This window comes from Bos indicus, chromosome 5 (assembly GCF_029378745.1).
Source record: "Bos indicus isolate NIAB-ARS_2022 breed Sahiwal x Tharparkar chromosome 5, NIAB-ARS_B.indTharparkar_mat_pri_1.0, whole genome shotgun sequence".
NCBI classification, from domain to species: Eukaryota; Metazoa; Chordata; class Mammalia; order Artiodactyla; family Bovidae; genus Bos; species Bos indicus.
Window position 1 is genome coordinate 30,455,738 of NC_091764.1, and position 22,385 is coordinate 30,478,122.

At 38.3% G+C, this 22,385-nt stretch overlaps 1 protein-coding gene across 2 annotated transcripts in view; it reads right to left on the bottom strand.

Annotated features, from left to right (window-relative positions):
* The window catches only part of SPATS2 (spermatogenesis associated serine rich 2), a 152,976-nt gene that overhangs the window by 66,967 nt on the left and 63,624 nt on the right, over nucleotides 1-22,385 (bottom strand). For both annotated transcript variants that reach the window (XM_019960651.2, XM_070789168.1), the window contains exon 2: nucleotides 7,131-7,387. In XM_019960651.2, coding sequence (XP_019816210.2) covers nucleotides 7,131-7,155 — 25 coding nt within the window. In that variant the 5' untranslated portion in view covers nucleotides 7,156-7,387. The remainder of the gene's footprint in view (nucleotides 1-7,130; nucleotides 7,388-22,385) is intronic.

The window sequence follows — 22,385 nt, forward strand, 5'->3', positions numbered from 1 at the left end:
TGTACAACACTGCTGAGAGAAAGTAAGATCTAAATAAATGTAGAGATATGCTACAGTCATTAACTGAAAGACTCAATATTGCAAAGACAACCAATTCACCACAAATCTATTGATTCAATGCAGTCACTATCAGATTCCAAGCAGATATTTTTGCATGAATTGATAAGCTGAGTCTAAATTTCTATGGAAACATAAAAGAACCAAGATAGCCAATAAAGCTTTGGTGTGGGAAAGGATTGGAGGACTCACTCTGTCATTGTTCAGTCACCAAGTTGTGTCCAACTTGTGACCCCATCGACTGTAGCCCACCAGGCTCCTCTGTCCATGGGATTTCCCAGGTAAAAATACTGGACTGGGTTGCCATTTCCTTTTCCAGGGGATATACCCAACCCATAGATCAAACCTGCGTCTCCTGCATTGGCAGGCGGGTTCTCTACTGCTGAGCCACCAGGGAAGATCAGATTCACTCTACATCTCATTATTCTACACTTTAAGAAAAGATAAAGTGGGTTTTATCAAAGTTAAAAACTTTCACTTTTAAAAAGATACCATTGGGAGTTCCTGGTGGTCCACTGATTAGGACTCTTAAGGGACTAGGTTCAATCCCTGACCAGAAAATTAAGACCCCACAAGCTGCACAGCAGGGGAAAAAGAAAAAGAAACCATTAAGAAAACGAAAAGATAAGCCAGACTGGGAAAATATATTTGCAAATCATATACTTGATAATGCTCAGAATAAAAAATGTTTACAACTCAGTAAGAAGACTTACAATCTCTTATAATAACTATAAATAAGGTATAACCCCAAAGAAAGGTAATGCCAAAGAATGCTCAAACTACTGCATAATTACACTCATTTCACACACTAGCAAAGTAATGCTCAAAATTCTTCAAGCCAGGCTTCAACAATACGCGAACCGTGAACTTCAAGATGTTCAAGCTGGTTTTAGAAAAGGCAGAGGAACCAGAGATCAAATTGCCAACATCCGCTGGATCATCGAAAAAGCAAGAGAGTTCCAGAAAAACATCTACTTCTGCTTTATTGACTATGCTGAAGCCTTTGACTGTGTGGATCACAATAAACTGTGGAAAATTCTGAAAGAGATAGGAATACTAGACCACCTGACCTGCACCTTGAGAAACCTGTATGCAGGTCAGGAAGCAACAGTTAGAACTGGACATGGAACAACAGACTGGTTCCAAATAGGAAAAGGAGTACGTCAAGGCTGTATATTGTCACCCTGATTATTTAACTTACATGCAGAGTATATCATGAGAAACGCTGGGCTGGAAGAAGCACAAGCTGGAATCAAGACTGCCAGGAGAAATATAAATAACCTCAGATATGCAGATGGCACCATCCTTATGGCAGAAAGCAAAGAAGAACTAAAGAGCCTCTTGATGAAAGCGAAAGAGGAGGGTGAAAAAGTTGGCTTAAAGCTCAACATTCAGAAAATTAAGATCACGGCATCTGGTCCCATCACTTCATGGCCAATAGATGGGGAAACAGTGGCTGACTTTATTTTTGGGGGCTCCAAAATCACTGCAGATGGTGACGGCAGCCATGAAATTAAAAAGTGCTTAAAAAAGCCTGATACTGGGAAAGATTGAAGGCAGGAGGAGAAGGGGACGACAGAGGATGAGATGGTTGGATGGCATCACCGACTCAATGGACATGAGTTTGGGTAAACTCTGGCTGTTGGTGATTGACAGGGAGGCCTGGCGTGCTGCGGTCCATGGGGCTGCAAAGAGTCAGACACGACTGAGCAACTGAACTGAACTGAACCCTTAAAAATCATGAATCACTATGTTGTACAGCTGAAATTTATATAATATTGTAAATCAACTATACCTCAATTTTAAAAATTTGCAGGGTGTGGGGGAAAAGACCTATAACCCAATTTGTAAAAATGAATAAAGAATTTAAATAGACATTTCACCCAAGAAGATACAAATGGCTAATAATCACATGAAGAAACAGTGAACATCACTGACTATTAAGGAAGTACAATTGAAACCACATTAAGGAAGTACAAATCAAAACCAGAATGAAATATCCTTACACACCTAGGTTAAAAATAGCTATATTTATAAAAATAGCTATAATGAAAATGATACCATATCAAGTGTCAGCAAGGACAAGAAGCATTCAAAACCAACACTTTATTGCTGGTGGGATTATAAAATGGTCAGCCACTTTGGAAAACAGTTTGGCATGGTAATTTCTTTGAAAGTTAAACAATTCTGCTGCTAGGTATGTCCCCAAGAGAAACAAAAACATATGTCTACACAAAGACTTGTAGGCAAATGTTCATAATTTATAATTATTCAGAATAGCCACAACTGGAACTAATCCAAATGAGTAAGTACCTGGTAAATGGAAGACAAAATGTGATATAACCTGTGATATTGTAATATAATGAGAAATAAATATTTTGGTCTTCATCCCTAACTGCAGCTAATGCTCCTAAAACCTTCATCACTCCCTAAGCAATGAAGATGCTAGGAGCATCTCGTTGTTCTAATATTTGGTATTCGACTCCAGTTCCTAATAGAGATTGTAAATGCCCTGAAATTTCCTAGTTGATAGGAACACGTTTAGTTCTAACAAACAATTTGGTGGGCTCCTGGAGAGCTTCAGGAAGGGGGCTTTATCACCAAAAAGATCAACCCATGATTGGAGGCTTGGAATGTTCAGCCTCACTCCCATCTGTTGGGTAAGGGAAAGGAGAGGAATTAGAGGTAAGGGTTAATACTTGATCATATTTATGTGATAAAACCTTGAAAAAAAATTCTGTGAAGTATGGGGTTCAGAGAGCTTTCAGGTTAGTGAATGCATCAGTGTGCTGGAAGAGTAGTACACCTCAACTTCATGGAGATGGAAGTTCCTGCACTGAGGACCCTTCCAGATCTTACCCTATATATCCCTTCATCTGGCTGTTCATCTGTATTCTTTATAACATCCTCTACTATGTATATATGGAGAAGGCAATGGCACCCCACTCCAGTACTCTAGCCTGGAAAATCCCATGGATGGAGGAGCCTCGTGGGCTACTGTCCATGGGGTCACTAAGAGTCAGACACAACTGAGCGACTTCACTTTCACTTTTCACTTTCATGCACTGGAGAAGGAAATGGCAACCCACTCCAGTGTTCTTGCCTGGAGAATCCCAGGGACGAGGGAGCCTCACGGGCTGCCATCTACGGGGTCACACAGAGTCGGACACAACTGAAGCGATTTAGCAACTATGTATATAAACCAGTAAAAGTAGGTAAGTGGTTTCCCTTACTTCTGTACTTCTGTGAGCATTATAGCAAATTACTGAACCTGAGAAGGAGAGTTGTAGAAACCACCCATTTGTAGTCAAGATGGACTGAGGGTGGATAACTTGGGAACCTGATCCTCATGGACTGGTGTCTGAAGCAGGAGCAGTCTGGGGGACTGAGTCCTTAACCTGTGGGATCTAACATGAACTCCAAGAATATAGTATCAGAATAGAATTGGATTGTAGGGACACTTGGCTGGTATCAGAGAGAATTGGTCAATATGGGAGAAACATCCACAATTCTGGTCACACAAGTATCATGAGTAGCAAAGTGTAAAAGAAACACTCTGCGACTTTTTATAACCTTAACGCTACTCAGCAGTAAAAGGCGGCAAGCTACGGATACATTCAAAAACAATAATGAACCTCAAAAACAGCATTAAGAAGCCAGACACAAAACCATACTGGATTACTCTGTTTATTAGAAATCTCTAGAAAAGGCAAAACTGAAGACAGAGAAAGTAGGCATGTTTGCCTGGGAAAGCAGGAACTGACTGTAGACAGGTAACTAAGTATACCTTTAGGGCTGAGGAAGGTGTTTTAAAATAGGATTGTGGTGATGGCTGCACAACTGTATACATTTACTAAAAACAGGGAATTCCCTAGCAATGCAGTGGTTAGGACTCTGCACTTTCACTGCCGAGGACCTGGGTTCAATCAATCCCTGGTCAGGGAACTAAGATCCCGCAAGCTGCACAGCATGGCCAAAATTTAAAAAAAAAAAAAAAAAAAAATTTTTTTTTTTACTAAAAGTAATAAAACTGTACATTTATAACAGATGAGTTTTATAGTATTTAAATTATACCTCAATAAAACTGCCTTGAAAGTGTCTGGATGTTACAGCACTGTCAAACCACTACAGAAGAGTTTCTAAACACTCTCCATTTTAAAGTATTTCTTTAGTTCACAGACCACAGTTTGAGAAGCACTGATCTTATTTACTTCTGCTAGGTGTTGGGCTAAAAGGCTTAGAGCAATCAATAGTTGTAATTAAAATTCACCTTAACTTAAGCCATACAAGTTTAACTCCACTAAATATTTCATTAAGAAATTCACAAGTGTTACGGATACAGGAAAATATAGAAATGTGGTCTACTGTGGAATAAAAACATAACTCATTATAAAATGACACTTAATAAATGAGTTGTCTCAAGAGAACAAAAACTACCATAGTATCTATCTTTTTAATGTATTATAACTAAATTGATAAAGTCAGTATAACTATTAGACTACTAAAATTAAAAGACGCTTGCTCCTGGGAAGAAAAGTTATGACCAGCCTAGACAGCACATTAAAAAGCAGAGACATTACTTTGCCAACAAAGGTCTATCTAGTCAAAGCTATGGCTTTTCCAATAGTCATGTACAGATGTGAGAGTTGGACTATAAAGAAAGTTGAGCACCGAAGAATTGATAGTTTTGAACTGTGGTGTGAAGACTCTTGAGAATCCCTTGCACTGCAAGGAGGTCCAACCAGTCCATCCTAAAGGAAATCAGTCCTGAATATTCATTGGAAGGACTGATGCTGAGGCTGAAACTCCAATACCTTGGCCACCTGATGCAAAGAACCAACTCATTTGAAAAGACCCTGATGCTGGGAAAGATTGAAAGCTGGAGGGGAAGGGGACGACAGAGGATGAGATGGTTGGATGGCATCACTGACTCAATGGACACGAGTTTGAGTAAGCTCAGCGAGCTGGTGATGGACAGGGAGGCCTGGTGTGCTGCAGTGCATGGGGTCACAAAGAGTAGGATACAACTGAGCGACTGAGCTGAACTGAACTGAAAACCCAAAACAATATAATTTTAAATATATAAATGAATTAAATGAGATAGAATTTTATAAGTATTTTGTATTTTTTTGGTTCAAATATCTGAACATGTGTGTGTGTATATATATATATATATATATATAGTTTTATATATATATATAAAACCAATATATATATAGGTTATATATAAGTATATATTTGTTTCAGAGAAAGTTCTAATGACATAAAAGCTTCTTTTGTTTCAATTAAGTGTATATACAGGCTATGTTTAGTCGAAATTTGTTAGCATTTAATGCCTATGATGTGATCTAAATCTACATTTACTGTATAGTAACTGGACACCAATTATAGAAAGCAATGATACTTTTTTATAGCTGTGGAACAACACAGAGATGAAATAAAGACTCTAGTTTTTAAAAGGCCAAAGCAATCCGCTAAAGTTTACTTTTTTGGGAAAAATTAAATGCTAAACTTTTTAGATGAAATTTTTAAAACTTTTCAGTTGATAAATCTCACTCCCTTGAAGAGTTCAGCTTCTTTAGTAATCTAACCATTCTTTAGAGCTCCGATATTCTTTACACAGGTTTGCTATACAATGAAACTATAGCTTTCAAAACCACAAGCAGCTCTGGTATATTGTTTTCTTATAGTGAGGTTTTTGATTTGCCAAGTCAAAACTAAGAAGTTTAAAAGAACTTCCTTCAATTTAAATGTCCATCAACAAACGAACTCATAAAGAAGATGTGATACCCACACACACCCCCACCGCCACTGTACTACCACTCAGACATAGAAAAAAGAAAGAAATTTGCAGCAGCAAGGATAGATTTGGACCTAGAGATTATCCTATTAAGTGAACAGAGGAAAACAAATATCATATGATACCACTTATATGTGGAATCTAAAAAAAATGATACAAATGAACTTATTTATAAGACAGAAACAGACTCACATACCTAGTAAACAAAACTTACGGTTACCAAAGGGGACAATGGTGGGGAGGGATAAATTAGGAGTTTGGGATTAACATATACCCACTAGTATATCTAAAATAGGTAAACAACAGGGAACGATATTCAATATCTTATAATAACTTATAATGGAAAAGAACAGTGCATATGTGTATACATACACATCTGAATCACTTTGCTGAACCTGACACTAATGTGACATTGTACACTAACTATGCTTCAATTAAAAAAAAATTAAGCATTCCCTTCATATTTAGCATGTGAGACCTGGATCTATAGCTTTGTTTTGAATTAAGGAATATCAACTTTAAATTGAAAATTAAACTAAATGAGGGGGAAAAAAATCTAGGATAGCTATGGTCATTCTTTTAACAAATATATTCCAGTATGTGTGACAGTTTTAAGTGCTATTTGTCCCTTTACATTTTCGCAGGTCTTCTTGGAAAGCTGAAAATGTGTAGTCTCTGTTGTCCTTTCCTTTATATAACTATTTTTGATATTTCTTGACTCTCTGCAATTTATACTTTACACAAAAAGCTAGAGTCACAATCCCAGAAGGAAAGCTAAAGAAGAATCAGTGACTAGAAGCAGTTACTCGTTTCATTTCCTATCTCCAAAGAAACATCAACTCACATGATATAGAATATCCTGCAGTAAGTTATATCCTACCTCTATAACATATGTTCACCCTCCAAAAAGTACACTTTCAAGATTTGTTTGGATTTCCTGAAATTATATTATAATTTAATAAGTTTATAAGAGTAGAAAAGCAATTGTTATATGAATTCCCAAACTAGTAACACAAAAAGCTATAATCTAATATTCAGCTCATTAAAGGGACAACAGATAATGTTGCAAATGTTCCATACTCTTCTAAAATTAACTGTGGTCATGACTAAAAGATAAGTTATAACCATCAGTAGTACTGCACTAGGTGAGCAAAAGTATAACACCACTCAAAACACATTAAGAGAACGTTTTTTAAAACTATGTACAGATAGAAATGGTGATCATGACTCTACAACTATGCTTTTAACAATTCATGCCCACGTGGAATCTTACCCTTCTGGTTTTGTTTCCTAGACATTTCAGGTTTCTTTAGTCTCAAAAAATGCAGAAGAAAAGTATTATTTTGCCTTGTCTTGGTTCTGACTGTAGTTGTCTTTGATTTAAAAGGAGATGACCGAAGGTGATAAATATAAAATCCTGGTTATTTGAAATCCTGTTCACTAGCCGTCGATCTCCTTTTCTTCTCTCATATCAAATTCATGTCAAGAAATATTATTGCAGACATTCATGTTTCTTTTTCCAGGGAGATTCTAGGGGGAAAACAAACATACACATGTATTCACTATGACAGTAACAGCTATACAAAATTTTTAACAGATATCCACATGCTTTATTTTATACTTTTTCTAAATGAAACTAGTTATTAAAAGAAAACTACTCGAGGATTTCCCTGTTGGTACAGTGGGTAACAGTTTGCCTGCCAATGCAGGTACATGGGTTCAATCTCTGGTCCAGGAAGATTCCATGTGCTGCAGAGCAACTAAAGCCCACGAGCTACAACTACTGAGCCCACAAGCCGCAACTACTGAGCCTGTGTGCCTAGAGCCTGTGCTCCGCAACAAGAGAAGCTACAATAAGAAGCCCATGCACCTCAACAAAGACAACCCCCACTCTCCACAACTAGAGAAAGCTTGCATGTAGCAAGAAGACCCAGTGCAATCAAATATAAACAAATTATTTTAAAAAAAGAGAGAGAGAGAAAACAGGGTATTCACTTGTTTAAAAAAAAAAAAACTACTCTAGAAAGAATACAGTTGTAAGAAGCAATATTTTAATTAATACAACATTGTAAATCAACTGTAATTCAATTTTTTAAAGTTTCTCAAAAAATAAATCATTGTAAACCTTTTTTTAAAAAAGCAATAATTTGCTCCTTAAAAAATTTTAATCTTATAAATCAAACTATCTTCTCAGTTCAGAAAGCATGTTTTCTTTTCTTTTTTTTTTTAATTAGTGCCAAATTCTTTCAGAACTAAAAGCTGGATTTTTGTTTTGTTTTGTTTTTTGAATTTTATTTATTTACTTATTTTTAAATTTTATTTTATTTAACTTTACAATATTGTGTTGGATTTGCCATATATCAAAATGAATCTGCCACAGGTATACATGTGTTCCCCATCCTGAACCCTCCTCCCTCCTCCCTCCCCATACCATCCCTCTGGGTCGTCCCAGTGCACCAGCCCCAAGCATCCAGTATCATGCATCGAACCTGGACTGGCGACTCGTTTCATATATGATATTATACATATTTCAATGCCATTCTCCCAAATCATCCCATCCTCTCCCTCTCCCACAGAGTCCAAAAGACTGTTCTATACATCAGTGTCTCTTTTGCTGTCTCGTATACAGGGTTATTGTTACCATCTTTCTAAATTCCATAAATATGCGTTAGTATACTGGAAAAGGTAACTTTTCATTCCAATCCCAAAGAAAGGCAATGCCAAAGAATGCTCAAACTACCGCACAATTGCACTCATCTCACACTCTAGTAAAGTAATGCTTAAAATTCTCCAAGCCAGGCTTCAGCAATATGTGAACCGTGAACTTCCTGATGTTCAAGCTGGTTTTAGAAGAGGCAGAGGAACCAGAGATCAAATTGCCAACATCCGCTGGGTCATGGAAAAAGCAAGAGAGTTCCAGAAAAACATCTATTTCTGTTTTATTGACTATGCCAAAGCCTTTGACTGCGTGGATCACAATAAACTGTAGAAAATTCTGAATGAGATGGGAATACCAGAACACCTAATCTGCCTCTTGAGAAATTTGTATGCAGGTCAGGAAGCAACAGTTAGAACTGGACATGGAACAACAGACTGGTTCCAAATAGGAAAAGGAGTACGTCAAGGCTCTATATTGTCACCCTGTTTATTTAACTTATATGCAGAGTACATCATGAGAAACACTGGACTGGAAGAAACACAAGCTGGAATCAAGATTGCCGGGAGAAATATCAACAACCTCAGATATGCAGATGACACCACCCTTATGGCAGAAAGTGAAGAAGAACTAAAAAGCCTCTTGATGAAAGTGAAAGAGGAGAGTGAAAAAGTTGGCTTAAAGCTCAACATTCAGAAAATGAGGATCATGGCATCCGGTCCCATCACTTCATGGGAAATAGATGGGGAAACAGTGGAAACAGTGTCAGACTTTATTTTTCTGGGTTCCAAAATCACTGCAGATGGTGACTGCAGCCATGAAATTAAAAGACGCTTACTCCTTGGAAGGAAAGTTATGACCAACCTAGATAGCATATTCAAAAGCAGAGATATTACTTTGCCAAAAAAGGTTCGTCTAGTCAAAGCTATGGTTTTTCCAGTGGTCATGTATGGATGTGAGAGTTGGACTGTGAAGAAGGCTGAGCGCCGAAAAATTGATGCTTTTGAACTGTAGTGTTGGAGAAGACTCTTGAGAGTCCCTTGGACTGCAAGGAGATCCAACCAGTCCATTTTGAAGGAGATCAGCCCTGGGATTTCTTTGGAAGGACTGATGCTAAAGCTGAAACTCCAGTACTTTGGCCACCTCATGCGAAGAGTTGACTCACTGGAAAAGACTCTGATGCTGGGAGGGATTGGAGGCAGGAGGAGAAGGGGACAACAGAGGATGAGATGGCTGGATAGCATCACTGACTCAATGACATGAGTCTGAGTGAACTCCGGGAATTGGTGATGGATAGGGAGGCCTGGTGTGCTGTGGTTCATGGGGTTGCAAAGAGTCGGACACAACTGAGTGACTGCTCTGATCTGATACTGTATTGGTGTTTTTCTTTCTGGCTTACTTCACTCTGTATAATAGGCTCCAGTTTCATCCACCTCATTAGAACTGATTCAAAGGTATTCTTTTTAATGGCTGAGTAATACTCCATTGTGTATATGTACCACAGCTTGCTTATCCATTCATCTGCTGATGGACATCTAGGTTGCTTCCATGTCCTAGCTATTATAAACAGTACTGCTATGAACATTGGGGTACACGTGTCTCTTTCCCTTCTGGTTTCCTCAGTGTGTATGCCCAGCAGTGGGATTGCTGGATCATAAGGCAGTTCTATTTCCAGTTTTTTAAGGAATCTCCAGAAAGCCCAGAGATAAATCCACGCACATATGGACACCTTATCTTTGACAAAAGAGGCAAGAATATACAATGGATTAAAGACAATCTCTTTAACAAGTGGTGCTGGGAAAACTGGTCAACCACTTGTAAAAGAATGAAACCAGACCACTTTCTAACACCATACACAAAAATAAACTCAAAATGGATTAAAGATCTAAACGTAAGACCAGAAACTATAAAACTCCTAGAGGAGAACATAGGCAAAACACTCTCTGACATACATCACAGCAGGATCCTCTATGACCCACCTCCCAGAATATTGGAAATAAAAGCAAAAATAAACAATGGGTGGGACCTAATTAAACTTAAAAGCTTCTGCACAACAAAGGAAACTATAAGCAAGGTGAAAAGACAGCCTTCAGAATGGGAGAAAATAATAGCAAATGAAGCAACTGACAAACAACTAATCTCAAAAATATACAAGCAACTCCTACAGCTCAGTTCCAGAAAAATAAATGACCCAATCAAAAAATGGGCCAAAGAACTAAATAGACATTTCTCCAAAGAAGATATACAGATGGCTAACAAACACATGAAAAGATGCTCAACATCACTCATTATCAGAGAAATGCAAATCAAAACCACTATGAGGTACCATTTCACGCCAGTCAGAATGGCTGCGATCCAAAAGTCTACAAGCAATAAATGCTGGAGAGGATGTGGAGAAAAGGGAACTCTCTTACACTGTTGGTGGGAATGCAAACTAGTACAGCCACTATGGAAAGCATGTTTTCTTATTCTTCTTGTGTCTATCTCAAAAATCTTATCTCCACCTCTACTTCACAAACTAAAATAGTTACTTCCTATCACTCCCTAAGATCTCTCTTACCACCTGCTCTTCCTATATAAATCAAGGGTCTTTTCTCTTCCTCTATTAATTTCCTTTATCTAACCCCTCCTCAGGTTTCCCAGCTCAAATATAGTTGCAAGACATTTGGGAGGAGGGTGAGAGGGAAAAGGAGAGAATAAAGGGAATTTAATAAGGAAAACTGAAACATCAGAATGTGGATTAGTCAACACTACAGAAAGCTTTTATAAATTGCAAAGATACAAATGCCTTTTTCCTGCCTTATTACTAAACATATAATACATACATGTCCAAAATTTATGGGTAAAGAAAGCATGAGGAGGGTCATGGAACTCTTATACCTAGAAACCTGATAGAAAAAAAAAAAAAAAAATTTACAAAATGTAACCCAAGAAGGAAATAAGAGTAAACTTCATGAAATATTTTTTCAGTGTGGAGAATAAAAGGGATAAGTCACAAGTTAAAAAAAAAAATCCATCAAGAGTAAAAAGCCTGTTCTCAGAGTCGCTCTGCTCTGCACCCGAAACTATCACAACGTTGTTAACTGGCTATACTCCAATATAAAATAAAGTTTTAAAAAAAGGATAAACATAAAATAAAGACTTCAGAGTAACAGCCTCTTAGGGGATTCCCTGACAGTCCAGTGGTTAGCACTCTCAGCTTTCATTGCCACGTGCCTGGGTTTGATCCTTGATTGAGGAACTGAGATCCTGCGATGTGCAATCAATAAAAATGACACAGCAACTATCAAATCTCCAGTAACAAAAGATAAAGACAATGAGAGAAAATAAATTACCATGTAGCAGATAGCAGATGAAGAACTAAACCTGGGAAACAATATAACCCCCCAAATCAAAGATTTTTCATTAAATACTTACTTGAATACTTTAAATAAGAATTTAGATTAAGTAAAATAAGAGCTAGGAAATAAATGAAAGAATGAATAAGGATAAATAGAATGAAAAGAAAGATGACTGCAAAGCTAAGGAAATCTGAAAAACAAAATACCACAATTACAGATTTAATAAGGTATCAGAAACAGAACAGATTCAAATGAAAACAGAATGAATGGGATGGAGAAATGGGATGGCTTTCAGAAAAATAATAATAATAATAATAAAAACATAAAAGAAGTTAGAGCAATTAGAAGATAAAAATGATCCAATCTAAGGATAATTAGAGTCAATATAATAAACTCCAAAAACAGAGGACTCAATAAAGGGAACAGAAAAAACATTCACAGATGAAATACAGGAAAATTCCTTTGAAAGAAGCATCAGTATCATTCCCTCCCCACTACCAATCCATCAGAAGAAATCCTCTCTGTTCTACCTTTTACATATACCAGAACTGGCCCACTTCTGACCATCTCCACTTGCAACCACTTTTGTCCAAGACACAATCATTTCTCACCTGCATTGCTATAATCAAGACTATAATAGTCTCCTAGCTGGCATCCTGAGTCTGCTATTCTGCCACTCTCTAGCTTCTGTTTCACATAGGTATTTTAAAATTATAAGACATTATGTCCCAACTATGCCGTTCAAAGCCCTCCAGCAGCTCCTCATTTCATTCAAAGTAAAAGCCAGAGCCCTCAGAGTGGCCTAAAAGGTCTTATCTGCTCTAACACCCTGTCCGCATGCACCCTTTTCCTCTCTGACCTCACATCCTGCTACTCTTCCTCTCAAGTATTCTATACCAGCCACATTGGCCTCTTTATTGTCCATTTTATTTATTTATTTATTTATTTTAATTTTATTTTATTTTTAAACTTTACAAAATTGTATTAGTTTTGCCAAATATCAAAATGAATCCGCCACAGGTATACATGTGTTCCCCATCCTGAACCCTCCTCCCTCCTCCCTCCCCATACCATCCCTCTGGGTCGTCCCAGTGCACTAGCCCCAAGCATCCAGTATCGTGCATCGAACCTGGACTCAGATATGTTCTCAACTTAAGGCCCTTAAGGTGTTGCCTCTGCCACCAATGTCCTTCCCCTAGATAGCTACATGGAATACTTCCTCACCTCCTTTAGGCTTTTTCTCGAATGTTTCCTTCTCTGCAGTTATTCATAAGAAACTGCTGAACTCAGGGCGAGAACAGAGGGAATCTATGGCATTACTAGCTAAAGTACTCCCATCCCCAGAGGTCAGTGGGGAAGTTGGTTCTACCAAGGTGGTAAAAACCAGCAGCTTCACTGACAAAGAAGGCTGACTTTACTTAAAGCAAAGTACAGAAAAAGCTCATGCCTATCCTATCTGCATTGTCAATAAGAGTTTGCATTACTGGGGGCAAAGAGAAAAGCAAGACCAAGAGCTCCGATATCCTGAGGTCACCGTCATAGTGCAAACAATGGGGCAGCAAACTAGTCAGAAATTAAAAAAGGAAATCTGGAGAAGAAACTATAAGGGACCTCGATATATGTCTACACATTCACACACCAGGAGCCTGCACACACAGGCAGAAAAGACAGAAAAGGGCCTGGTGGAAGGTAAAAGTTAGGGCAGACTTTGAAATGGCCTGAACTTTGAAGGAGCTTCCTCAAACAGATAAAGATCAGCAGAAAGTAGAAGTCTTACTCGGTATTTAGCTCAATAGCTAGCACACTATCTAGCACAATCTTCGACCAATCATTGACTGACCACTAAGCAATGCAGATGCAGGTGCCACTCCAGGAAGCCAAACACAAAAATTAAAACAGAAATTAAAATAACAAAAAACTGAGCAGGTATCAGCAGTCACACACCACACAGAAAAATTCCACAGATTTAGCTCAGGCAAGTTACTTTAAAAACAACAATAATAACAAAGCAACAACAACCCTCAAAAGGGAGAAAAATCAGAATCCAAAACTGCTACAATATATTATGCAAAATGTCCACAGTTCCAACAAAAATTTGTAAGATGTAAAAATGCCAAGAAAGTGTGACCCAAACTGAGAAGGGAAAAAAAGACCCCATGTGATTGAAAATATCTCTGAGTAGGCCCAATGCCAGCCTTAGCAAACACAGACTTCAAAGTGTTTTAAAAGACTAAGGAAAATTATAAGAACAATGTCTTAAACAAATAGAAAATCTCAACAACAAATAATAATTATAAAAAAGACCAAACAAAACCCCAGAGTTGAACACTGAAGCAGAATAAAAAATAAACCTGAAGAAAGAGTAACAGAAATGATCTAATCTGAAAAGAGAGAAAAGAATAAAGAAAAACAAACATAGCCTTAAAGACCTGTGGAACAATGTCAAATGTACCAACATACATGAATTACGAATTCCAGAAGTGGAAAGGATACAGAAACAGTGACCAAAAACTATACAAACTGACTTTACAATTAATCTACACTTTAAGAAGCTAAATGAACCATGACAACAGAAACACAGAAATCCATACCTAGATATATAGTAAAACTGACGAAAGCCCAAAACAGAAAATCTTGGGAGTATCATTTTACAGGGACACAAAGATTTAACTACTGGCTAACTTCTCATCAGAAACAAGGGAGGCCAGAAGGCAATGAAATAACATATTCAAAATGCTGAAAGAAAATAGTCAAGTAAGAATTCTGTATCCACAGATGGCTAATAAACACATGAAAAGATGCTCAACACTGCACATTATTAGAGAAATGCAAATCAAAACTACAATGAGGTTATCACCAACACTGGTCAGAACAGCCATCATCAAACAATCCACAAACAATAAATGTTGGAGAGGATATGGAGAAAAGGAAACCCTCTTGCACTGTTGATGGGAATACAAATTGATAACAGCCACTATGGAGAATAGTGTGGAGATCCCTTAAAAAACTAGGAATAAAACTACCATATGACCCAACAATTCCACTATTGGACATATACTCTGAGGAAACCATAACTGACAAAGACACATGCACCCCACTGTTGACTGCAGCACTATTAACAATAGTTAGGACATGAAAGCAACCTAGATGTCCACTGACAGATGAATGGATAAAGAAGTTGTGGTACACATATACAATGGAATATTCAGTTCAGTTCAGTCACTCAGTCGTGTTCGACTCTTTGCGATCCCATGAATCGCAGCACGCCAGGCCTCCCTGTCCATGACCAACTCCCGGAGTTCACTCAAACTCATGTCCATCGAGTCAGTGATGCCATCCAACCGTCTCATCCTCTGTCGTCCCCTTCTCCTCCTGCCCTCAATCCCTCCCAGCATCACAGTCTTTTCCAATAAGTCAACTCTTCCCATGAGGTGGCCGAAGTACTGGAGTTTCAGCTTTAGCATCAGTCCTTCCAATAAACACTCAGGACTGATCTCCTTTAGAATGGACTGACTGGATCTCCTTGCAGTCCAAGGGACTCTCAAGAGTCTTCTCCAACACCACAGTTCAAAAGCATCAATTCTTCAGCGCTCAGCTTTCTTCACAGTCCAACTCTCACATCCATACATGACCACTGGAAAAACCATAGCTTTGACTAGATGGACCTTTGTTGGCAAAGTAATATCTCTGCTTTTTAATATGCTGTCTAGGTTGGTCATAACTTTCCTTCCAAGGAGTATGCGTCTTTTAATTTCATGGCTGCAGTCACCATCTGCAGTGATTTTGGAGCCCAAAAAAACAAAGTCTGACAATGTTTCCACTGTTTCCCCTCTATTTGCCATGAAGTGATGGGACCAGATGCCATGATCTTCGTTTTCTGAATGTTGAACTTTAAGCCAACTTTTTCACTCTCCTCTTTCACTTTCATCAACAGGCTTTTTAGTTCCTCTTCACTTTCTGCCATAAGGGTGGTGCATCATCTGCATATCTGAGGTTATTGATATTTCTCCCAACAATCTTGATTCCAGCTTGTGCTCAGCCATAAAAAGGAACAAATTTGACTCCGTTCTAATAAGGTGGATGAACGGAGAACCTATTATACACAGTGAAGTGAATCACAAAGAGAAAGATAAATACTGTATTCTAACGCATATGTATGTAACCTAGAAGGACGGTACTGATGAACCTATTTGCAGGGCAGCAGTGGAGACAGGCATGGAGAAAAGACTTGTTGGCACAGAGAGGGAAGGGCAGGGTGGGACAAACGGAGAGAACAGCACTGAAACATATACACTGCCATATGTAATTTAGATAGCTGGTGAAATGTACTGTATGACGCAGGGAGCTCAAATCAGTGCCGTGTGATAATCTAGAAGGGCAAGATGGGGAGGAAGGTGGGACGGAGGTTCAGGAGGGAGGGGACATACCTATACCTATGGCTGATTCATGTTCATATATTGCAGAGGCCAACACAATATTGGAAATTAATCATCCTCCAACTAAAAATAAATTTTTAAAAAAAGGAATATTGTATCCAGATAGCTAAATTGTCTTTCAAAAATGAAGATGGGAGTTCCCTGGTGGCTTAGCAGTAAAGAATCCGCCTGCCAATGCAGGAGACACGGGTTCGATCCCTGATTCGGGAAGATTCTACTTGCCACAGAGCAACTAAACCCATGTGCCACAACGACTGAGCCTGTGCTCGAGAGCCCAGGAACCACAACTCCTGAGCACACTGGTTGCAACGACAGCAGCCTGCATGTCCTAGAGCTCATGCTCCACCAGAGAAGCCACCACAGTGAGAAGCCTGTGCACCACAGCTAGAGTAGCCCTGCTGGCCTAACTAGAGGAGAGCCTGTGCAGCAATGAGAACCCAGCACAGCCAAACACAAAAGTAAAATGATTTTATAAAATGAGCATGAAACAGAGACATCCCCAATAAATTAAGAGAATCCATCGACACCAGATGGTAACTTGAATCTACACAAAGAAAAGTACTGGGAAAAGGAAATATACGGGTAAATATAAAAGAATACATTCTAAAAAGTTTATTCTCTGGGGACTTCCCTGGTGGTCCAGTAGTTAGGACTCTGCACTTCCAATGCCGGGGATGTGAATTTGATCCCTGTTTGGGAAACTAAGATTCCACATGCCATATATATATATTCTCTAAAATTATTTAAAAGATTATATAAAGCAGTAATAACATTATTGTTATGTTTATAACAAATATATATGACAATTACTGTACAAAGGAGGGAGTAAGAAATGCTATCTTACAGAATTAAACTAGCATTAATCTAAAGTAGACTGTGATAAATTAAAATGCATTTTGGAATGTCTAGAACAAGCACTAAGAAAATAACTCACCACCTGGAAGCCTTTGTATTTTAAATTATTTGCTTCTTTTAAATTGACCACATTAGCGATTTCCACTTTGCTTAGTATACGGCAAACTGTCTTCACTAAACAAAATATCAGGTATTTCTCACTGAAAAACAGTGTTGAGTTTCTACTGAGGTTTTCTCCAGTTGTTGTGATAGAGATAACTATTCTTTTTATTTTCTGGAGAAGAAATACAAACCCATAAAGACTATAATATCCAGAGTGGTATTTCAAAAGTTTGGAGACATAAAGGGCACCTGATTTAAAATTTAAAAAAGGAAAAGAATATAACTCAAAGACAGCAAAAACAAAAGACAACAGCAAAACAAAATAATTAAAATCATACACTTAAAAAAAAATCTATGAGCTATTTAAAATCCTAAAAGATGATACTGTGATTAAAAAGAATGCATTTGAATCAGTTCTAATGAGGTGGATGAAACTGGAGCCTATTATACAGAGTGAAGTAAGCCAGAAAGAAAAACACCAATACAGTATACTAACGCATATATATGGAATTTAGAAAGATGGTAACAATAACCCTGTGTACGGGACAGCAAATGAGACACTGATGTATAGAACAGTCTTATGGACTCTGTGGGAGAGGGAGAGGGTGGGAAGATTTGGGAGAATGGCATTGAAACATGTAAAATATCATGTATGAAATGAGTTGCCAGTCCAGGTTCAATGCATGATACTGGATGCTTGGGGCTAGTGCACTGGGACGACCCAGAGGGATGGTATGGGGAGGGAGGAGGGAGGAGGGTTCAGGATGGGGAACACATGTATACCTGTGGCAGATTCATTTTGATATTTGGCAAAACTAATACAAAAAGTTTAAAAATAAAACAAAATTGTAGTTGGAAAATAAAAAAAGGAAAAGAATATAACTCAAAGACAGCAAAAACAAAAGACAACAGCAAAACAAAATAATTAAAATCATACACTTAAGAAAATCTATGAGCTATTTAAAATCCTAAAAGATGATACTGTGATTAAAAAGAATGCATTTGAATCAGTTCTAATGAGGTGGATGAAACTGGAGCCTATTATACAGAGTGAAGTAAATCAGAAAGAAAAAGACCAATACAGTATATTAATGCATATATATGGAATTTAGAAAGATCGTAACGATGACACTATATGTGAGATAGCAAAAGAGACACAGATGTAAAGAACAGACTTTTGGACTCTGTGGGAGTAGGCAAGCGTGGGATGATTTGAGAGAATAGCATTGAAACATGTATATTACCATATGTGAAAGAGATCGCCAGTCCAGGTTCGATGCATGAGACAGGGTGCTCAGGGCCGGTGCACTGGGACAACCTCGAGGGCTGGGATGGAGAGGGAGGTGGGAGGGGGGTTCAGGATGGGGGACACATGTACACCCATGGCTGACTCATGTCTCTGTATGGCATAAACCACTAAAATATTATTAAGTAATTAGCTGTCAATTAAACAAATTAATTTTTTAAAAAAGATAATGCTGTGAAAGTGCTGCACTCAATATGCCAGCAAATTTGGAAAACTCGGAGTGGCCACAGGACTGGGAAAGGTCAGTTTTCATTCCAATCCCAAAGAAAGACAATGCCAAAGAATGTTCAAACTATCGCACAATTGCACTCATCTCACACACTAGCAAAGTAATGCTCAAAATTCTCCAAGCCAGGCTTCAATTGTACATGAACCACGAACTTCCAGATGTTCAAGGTGGATTTAGAAAAGGCAGAGGAACCAGAGCTCAAGTTACCAACATCCGTTGGATCATCGAAAAAGCAAGAGTGCCAGAAAAACATCTACTTCTGCTTTATTGACTATGTCAAAGCCTTTGACTGTGTGGATCACAACAAACTGGGAAATTCTTAAAGAGATGGGAATACCAGACCACCTGATCTGCCTCTTGAGAAATCTGTATGCAGGCCAAGAAACAACAGTTAGAATTGGACATGGAATAACAGACTGGTTCCAAACCGGGAAAGGAGTACATCAAGGCTGTATATTGTCACTCTGCTTATTTAATCTATATGCAGAGTACATCATGAGAAATGCTGGGCTGGGTGAAGCACACGCTGAAATCAAGATTGCTGGGAGAAATATCAATAACCTCAGATATGCAGATGACACCACCCTTATGGCAGAAAGCGAAGAAAAACTAAAGAGTCTCTTGATGAAAGTGAAAGAGGAGAGTGAAAAAGTTGGCTTAAAGCTCAACATTCAGAAAATGAAGATCATGGCATCTGGTCCCATCACTTCATGGCAAACACATGGGCAAACAGTGGAAACCAGTGTCAGACTTTATTTCTGGGGGCTCCAAAATCACTGCAGATGGTGACTGCAGCCATGAAATTAAAAGATGCTTGCTCCTTGGAAGAAAAGTTATGACCAACCTAGACAGCATATTAAAAAGCAGAAACATTACTTTGCCAACAAAGGTCCGTCAAGTCAAAGCTCTGGTTTTTCCAGTAGTCATGTACAGATGTGAGAGCTGGACTATAAACAAAGTTGAGCACTGAAGAATTGATGCTTTTGAACTGTGGTGTTGGAGAAGACTCTTGAGAGTCCCTTGGACTGCAAGGAGATGCAACCAGTCCATCCTAAAGGAAATCAGTTCTGAATATTCATTGGAAGGACTTATGCTGAAGCTGAAACTCCAATACTTCGGCCATTTGATGCAAAGAACTGATTCATTTGAAAAGACCCTGATGCTGGGAAAGATTGAAGGCGGGAGGAGAAGGGAACAACAGAGGATGAGATGGTTGGATGGCATCACCGACTCAATGGACATGAGTTTGAGTAAACTCTGGGAGTTGGTGATGGACAGGGAGGTCTGGCGTGCTGCAGTCCATGGGGTCATAAGGAGTCGGTCACGACTGAGTGACTGAACAGAACACAAAATAAGGTAATACAGGAGGAACAATTAAACCAAAAGATATAATATAAAAAACAAACATCAAAATGGCAGAGAGAAACCTAGCTATATAAAAATTATACTAAATATGAATGGATTATGAAGGTAGAGGAATCAGAGATCAAATTGCCAACATCCCCTGGTTCATAGATAAATCAAGAGAATTCCAGAAAAGCATCTACTTCTCCTTCATTGACTACGTTAAAGCCTTCAATTGTGTGGATAACAACAAACTATGGAAAATTCTTCAAGAGACGGGAATACCAGATCACATTACCTGCCTTCTGAGAAATCTGTATGCAGGTCAAAAAAAAAACAGTTAGAACCGGACATGGAACAACAGACTGGTTCAAAATTGGGAAAGAGTACACCAAGGCTGTATATTGTCACTCTGCTTATTTAACTTCTACACAGAGTATATCATGTGAAATGCCGAGCTGGATGAAGCACAAGCTGGAATCAAGACTGCTGGAAAAATAGCAATAACCTCAGATATGCAGATGATACCACCCTATGGCAGAAAGCAAAGAGGAACTAAAGACCCTCTTGATGAAAGTGAAAGAGGAGAGTGAAAAAGTTGGCTTAAAACTCAACTTTCAAAAAAATAAGATCATAGCACCTGGTCCCATCACTTCATAGCAAATAGGTGGGGCAACAATGGAAACGGTAAGAGACTTTATTTTCTTCAACTCCAAAATCACTGCAGATGGTGACTGCAGCCATAAAATTAAAAGATGCTTGCTCCCTGGAAGAAAAGCTATGACTAACCTAGACAGCATATTAAAAAGCAGAGACATTACTTTACCGACAAAGGTCCATCTAGTCAAAGCTATGGTTTTCCCAGTAGTCATGTAGGGATGTTAAGAGCTGGACTATAAAGAATGCTGAGAGCCAAAGAATTGATGCTTTTGAATTGTGGAGTTGGAGAAGACTTCTTGAGAGTCCCTTGGACTGCAAGGAGATCAAACCAGTCCATCCTAAAAAAAATCAGTCCTGAATATTCGTTGGAAGGACTGATGCTGAAGTTCCAATACTTTGGCCACCTGATGCAAAGAGCCGACTCACTGGAAAAGACCCTGATGCTGGGAAAGATTGAGAGCTGGAGGAGAAGGGGACGACAGAGGATGAGATGGTTGAATGGCATCACCGACTCAATGGACATGAGTTTCTGCAAACTCTGGGAGATGGTGAAGGACAGGGCTCTTACACCACATACAAAAACCAACTCAAAATGGATTAAAGACCTAAACATAAGATCTAAAACTCCTGGAAGAAAACACAGAGGAAAATCTTCATGATACTGACGTTGGCAGTGATTTCTTGAATACGACACCAAAAGCAGCCAAAAAAAGCAAAAATTGACAAACTGGACCATGTGAAAATTAAAAACTTCTGTACAGCAAAAATAATCAATGGAGTGAAAATATTAGCAAATCATATATCTGATAAGCGTTAAATAATCAAAATATATAAAGAATGCCTACAACTTAACACAGAAAAATAAATGACCCAAGTTAAAAATGGACAAACAACTTGAATAGACGTTTCTCAAAAGAAGATAAGCCAACAGTCAACAAACATATGAAAAGATGCTTGACATCACTCATAGCTAGAGAAACACAAATCAAAATCATAGTGAGATACCACCTCATATCGATTAGGATGGCTGCGAACAAAAACAACAACAGCAACAAAACAAAACACACACAGACACAAAACCAGAAAGTAAGTGTTGTTGAAGATGTAGAAAAATGAAGATGTTGAAACGCTTGTGCACTCTTGGTTGGAATATAAAATGGTGTGGCCACTGTGGAAAATACTATGAAGGTTTCTCAAAATTTAAAAATAGAACTACTATATCATCCAGCAATCCCACCTCTGGGTATATATCCAAAAGAAATTAAAGCAGGACATCAAAGAAGTATTTGCACATCCATGTTCACTGTAGCATTATTTATAATAGACAAGAGATGGAAACAACCCAAATGCCTATCAACAGATGACTGGGTAAACAAGATGTGGCATATATACACAATGGAATATTATTTGGCTTTTAAAAAGAAGGAAATCTTAATACATGCCACAAAATAAATGAACCCTGAGGATATTATGCGAAATGAAGTGTCAGTCATAAAAAAGAAAAATATTGTATGATTCCACTTACATAGGCTATCTAAAGTACTGAAATCCACACAAACAGAAAGGAGAATGGTAGTTAGCCAGAGACTAGAGGGAGAG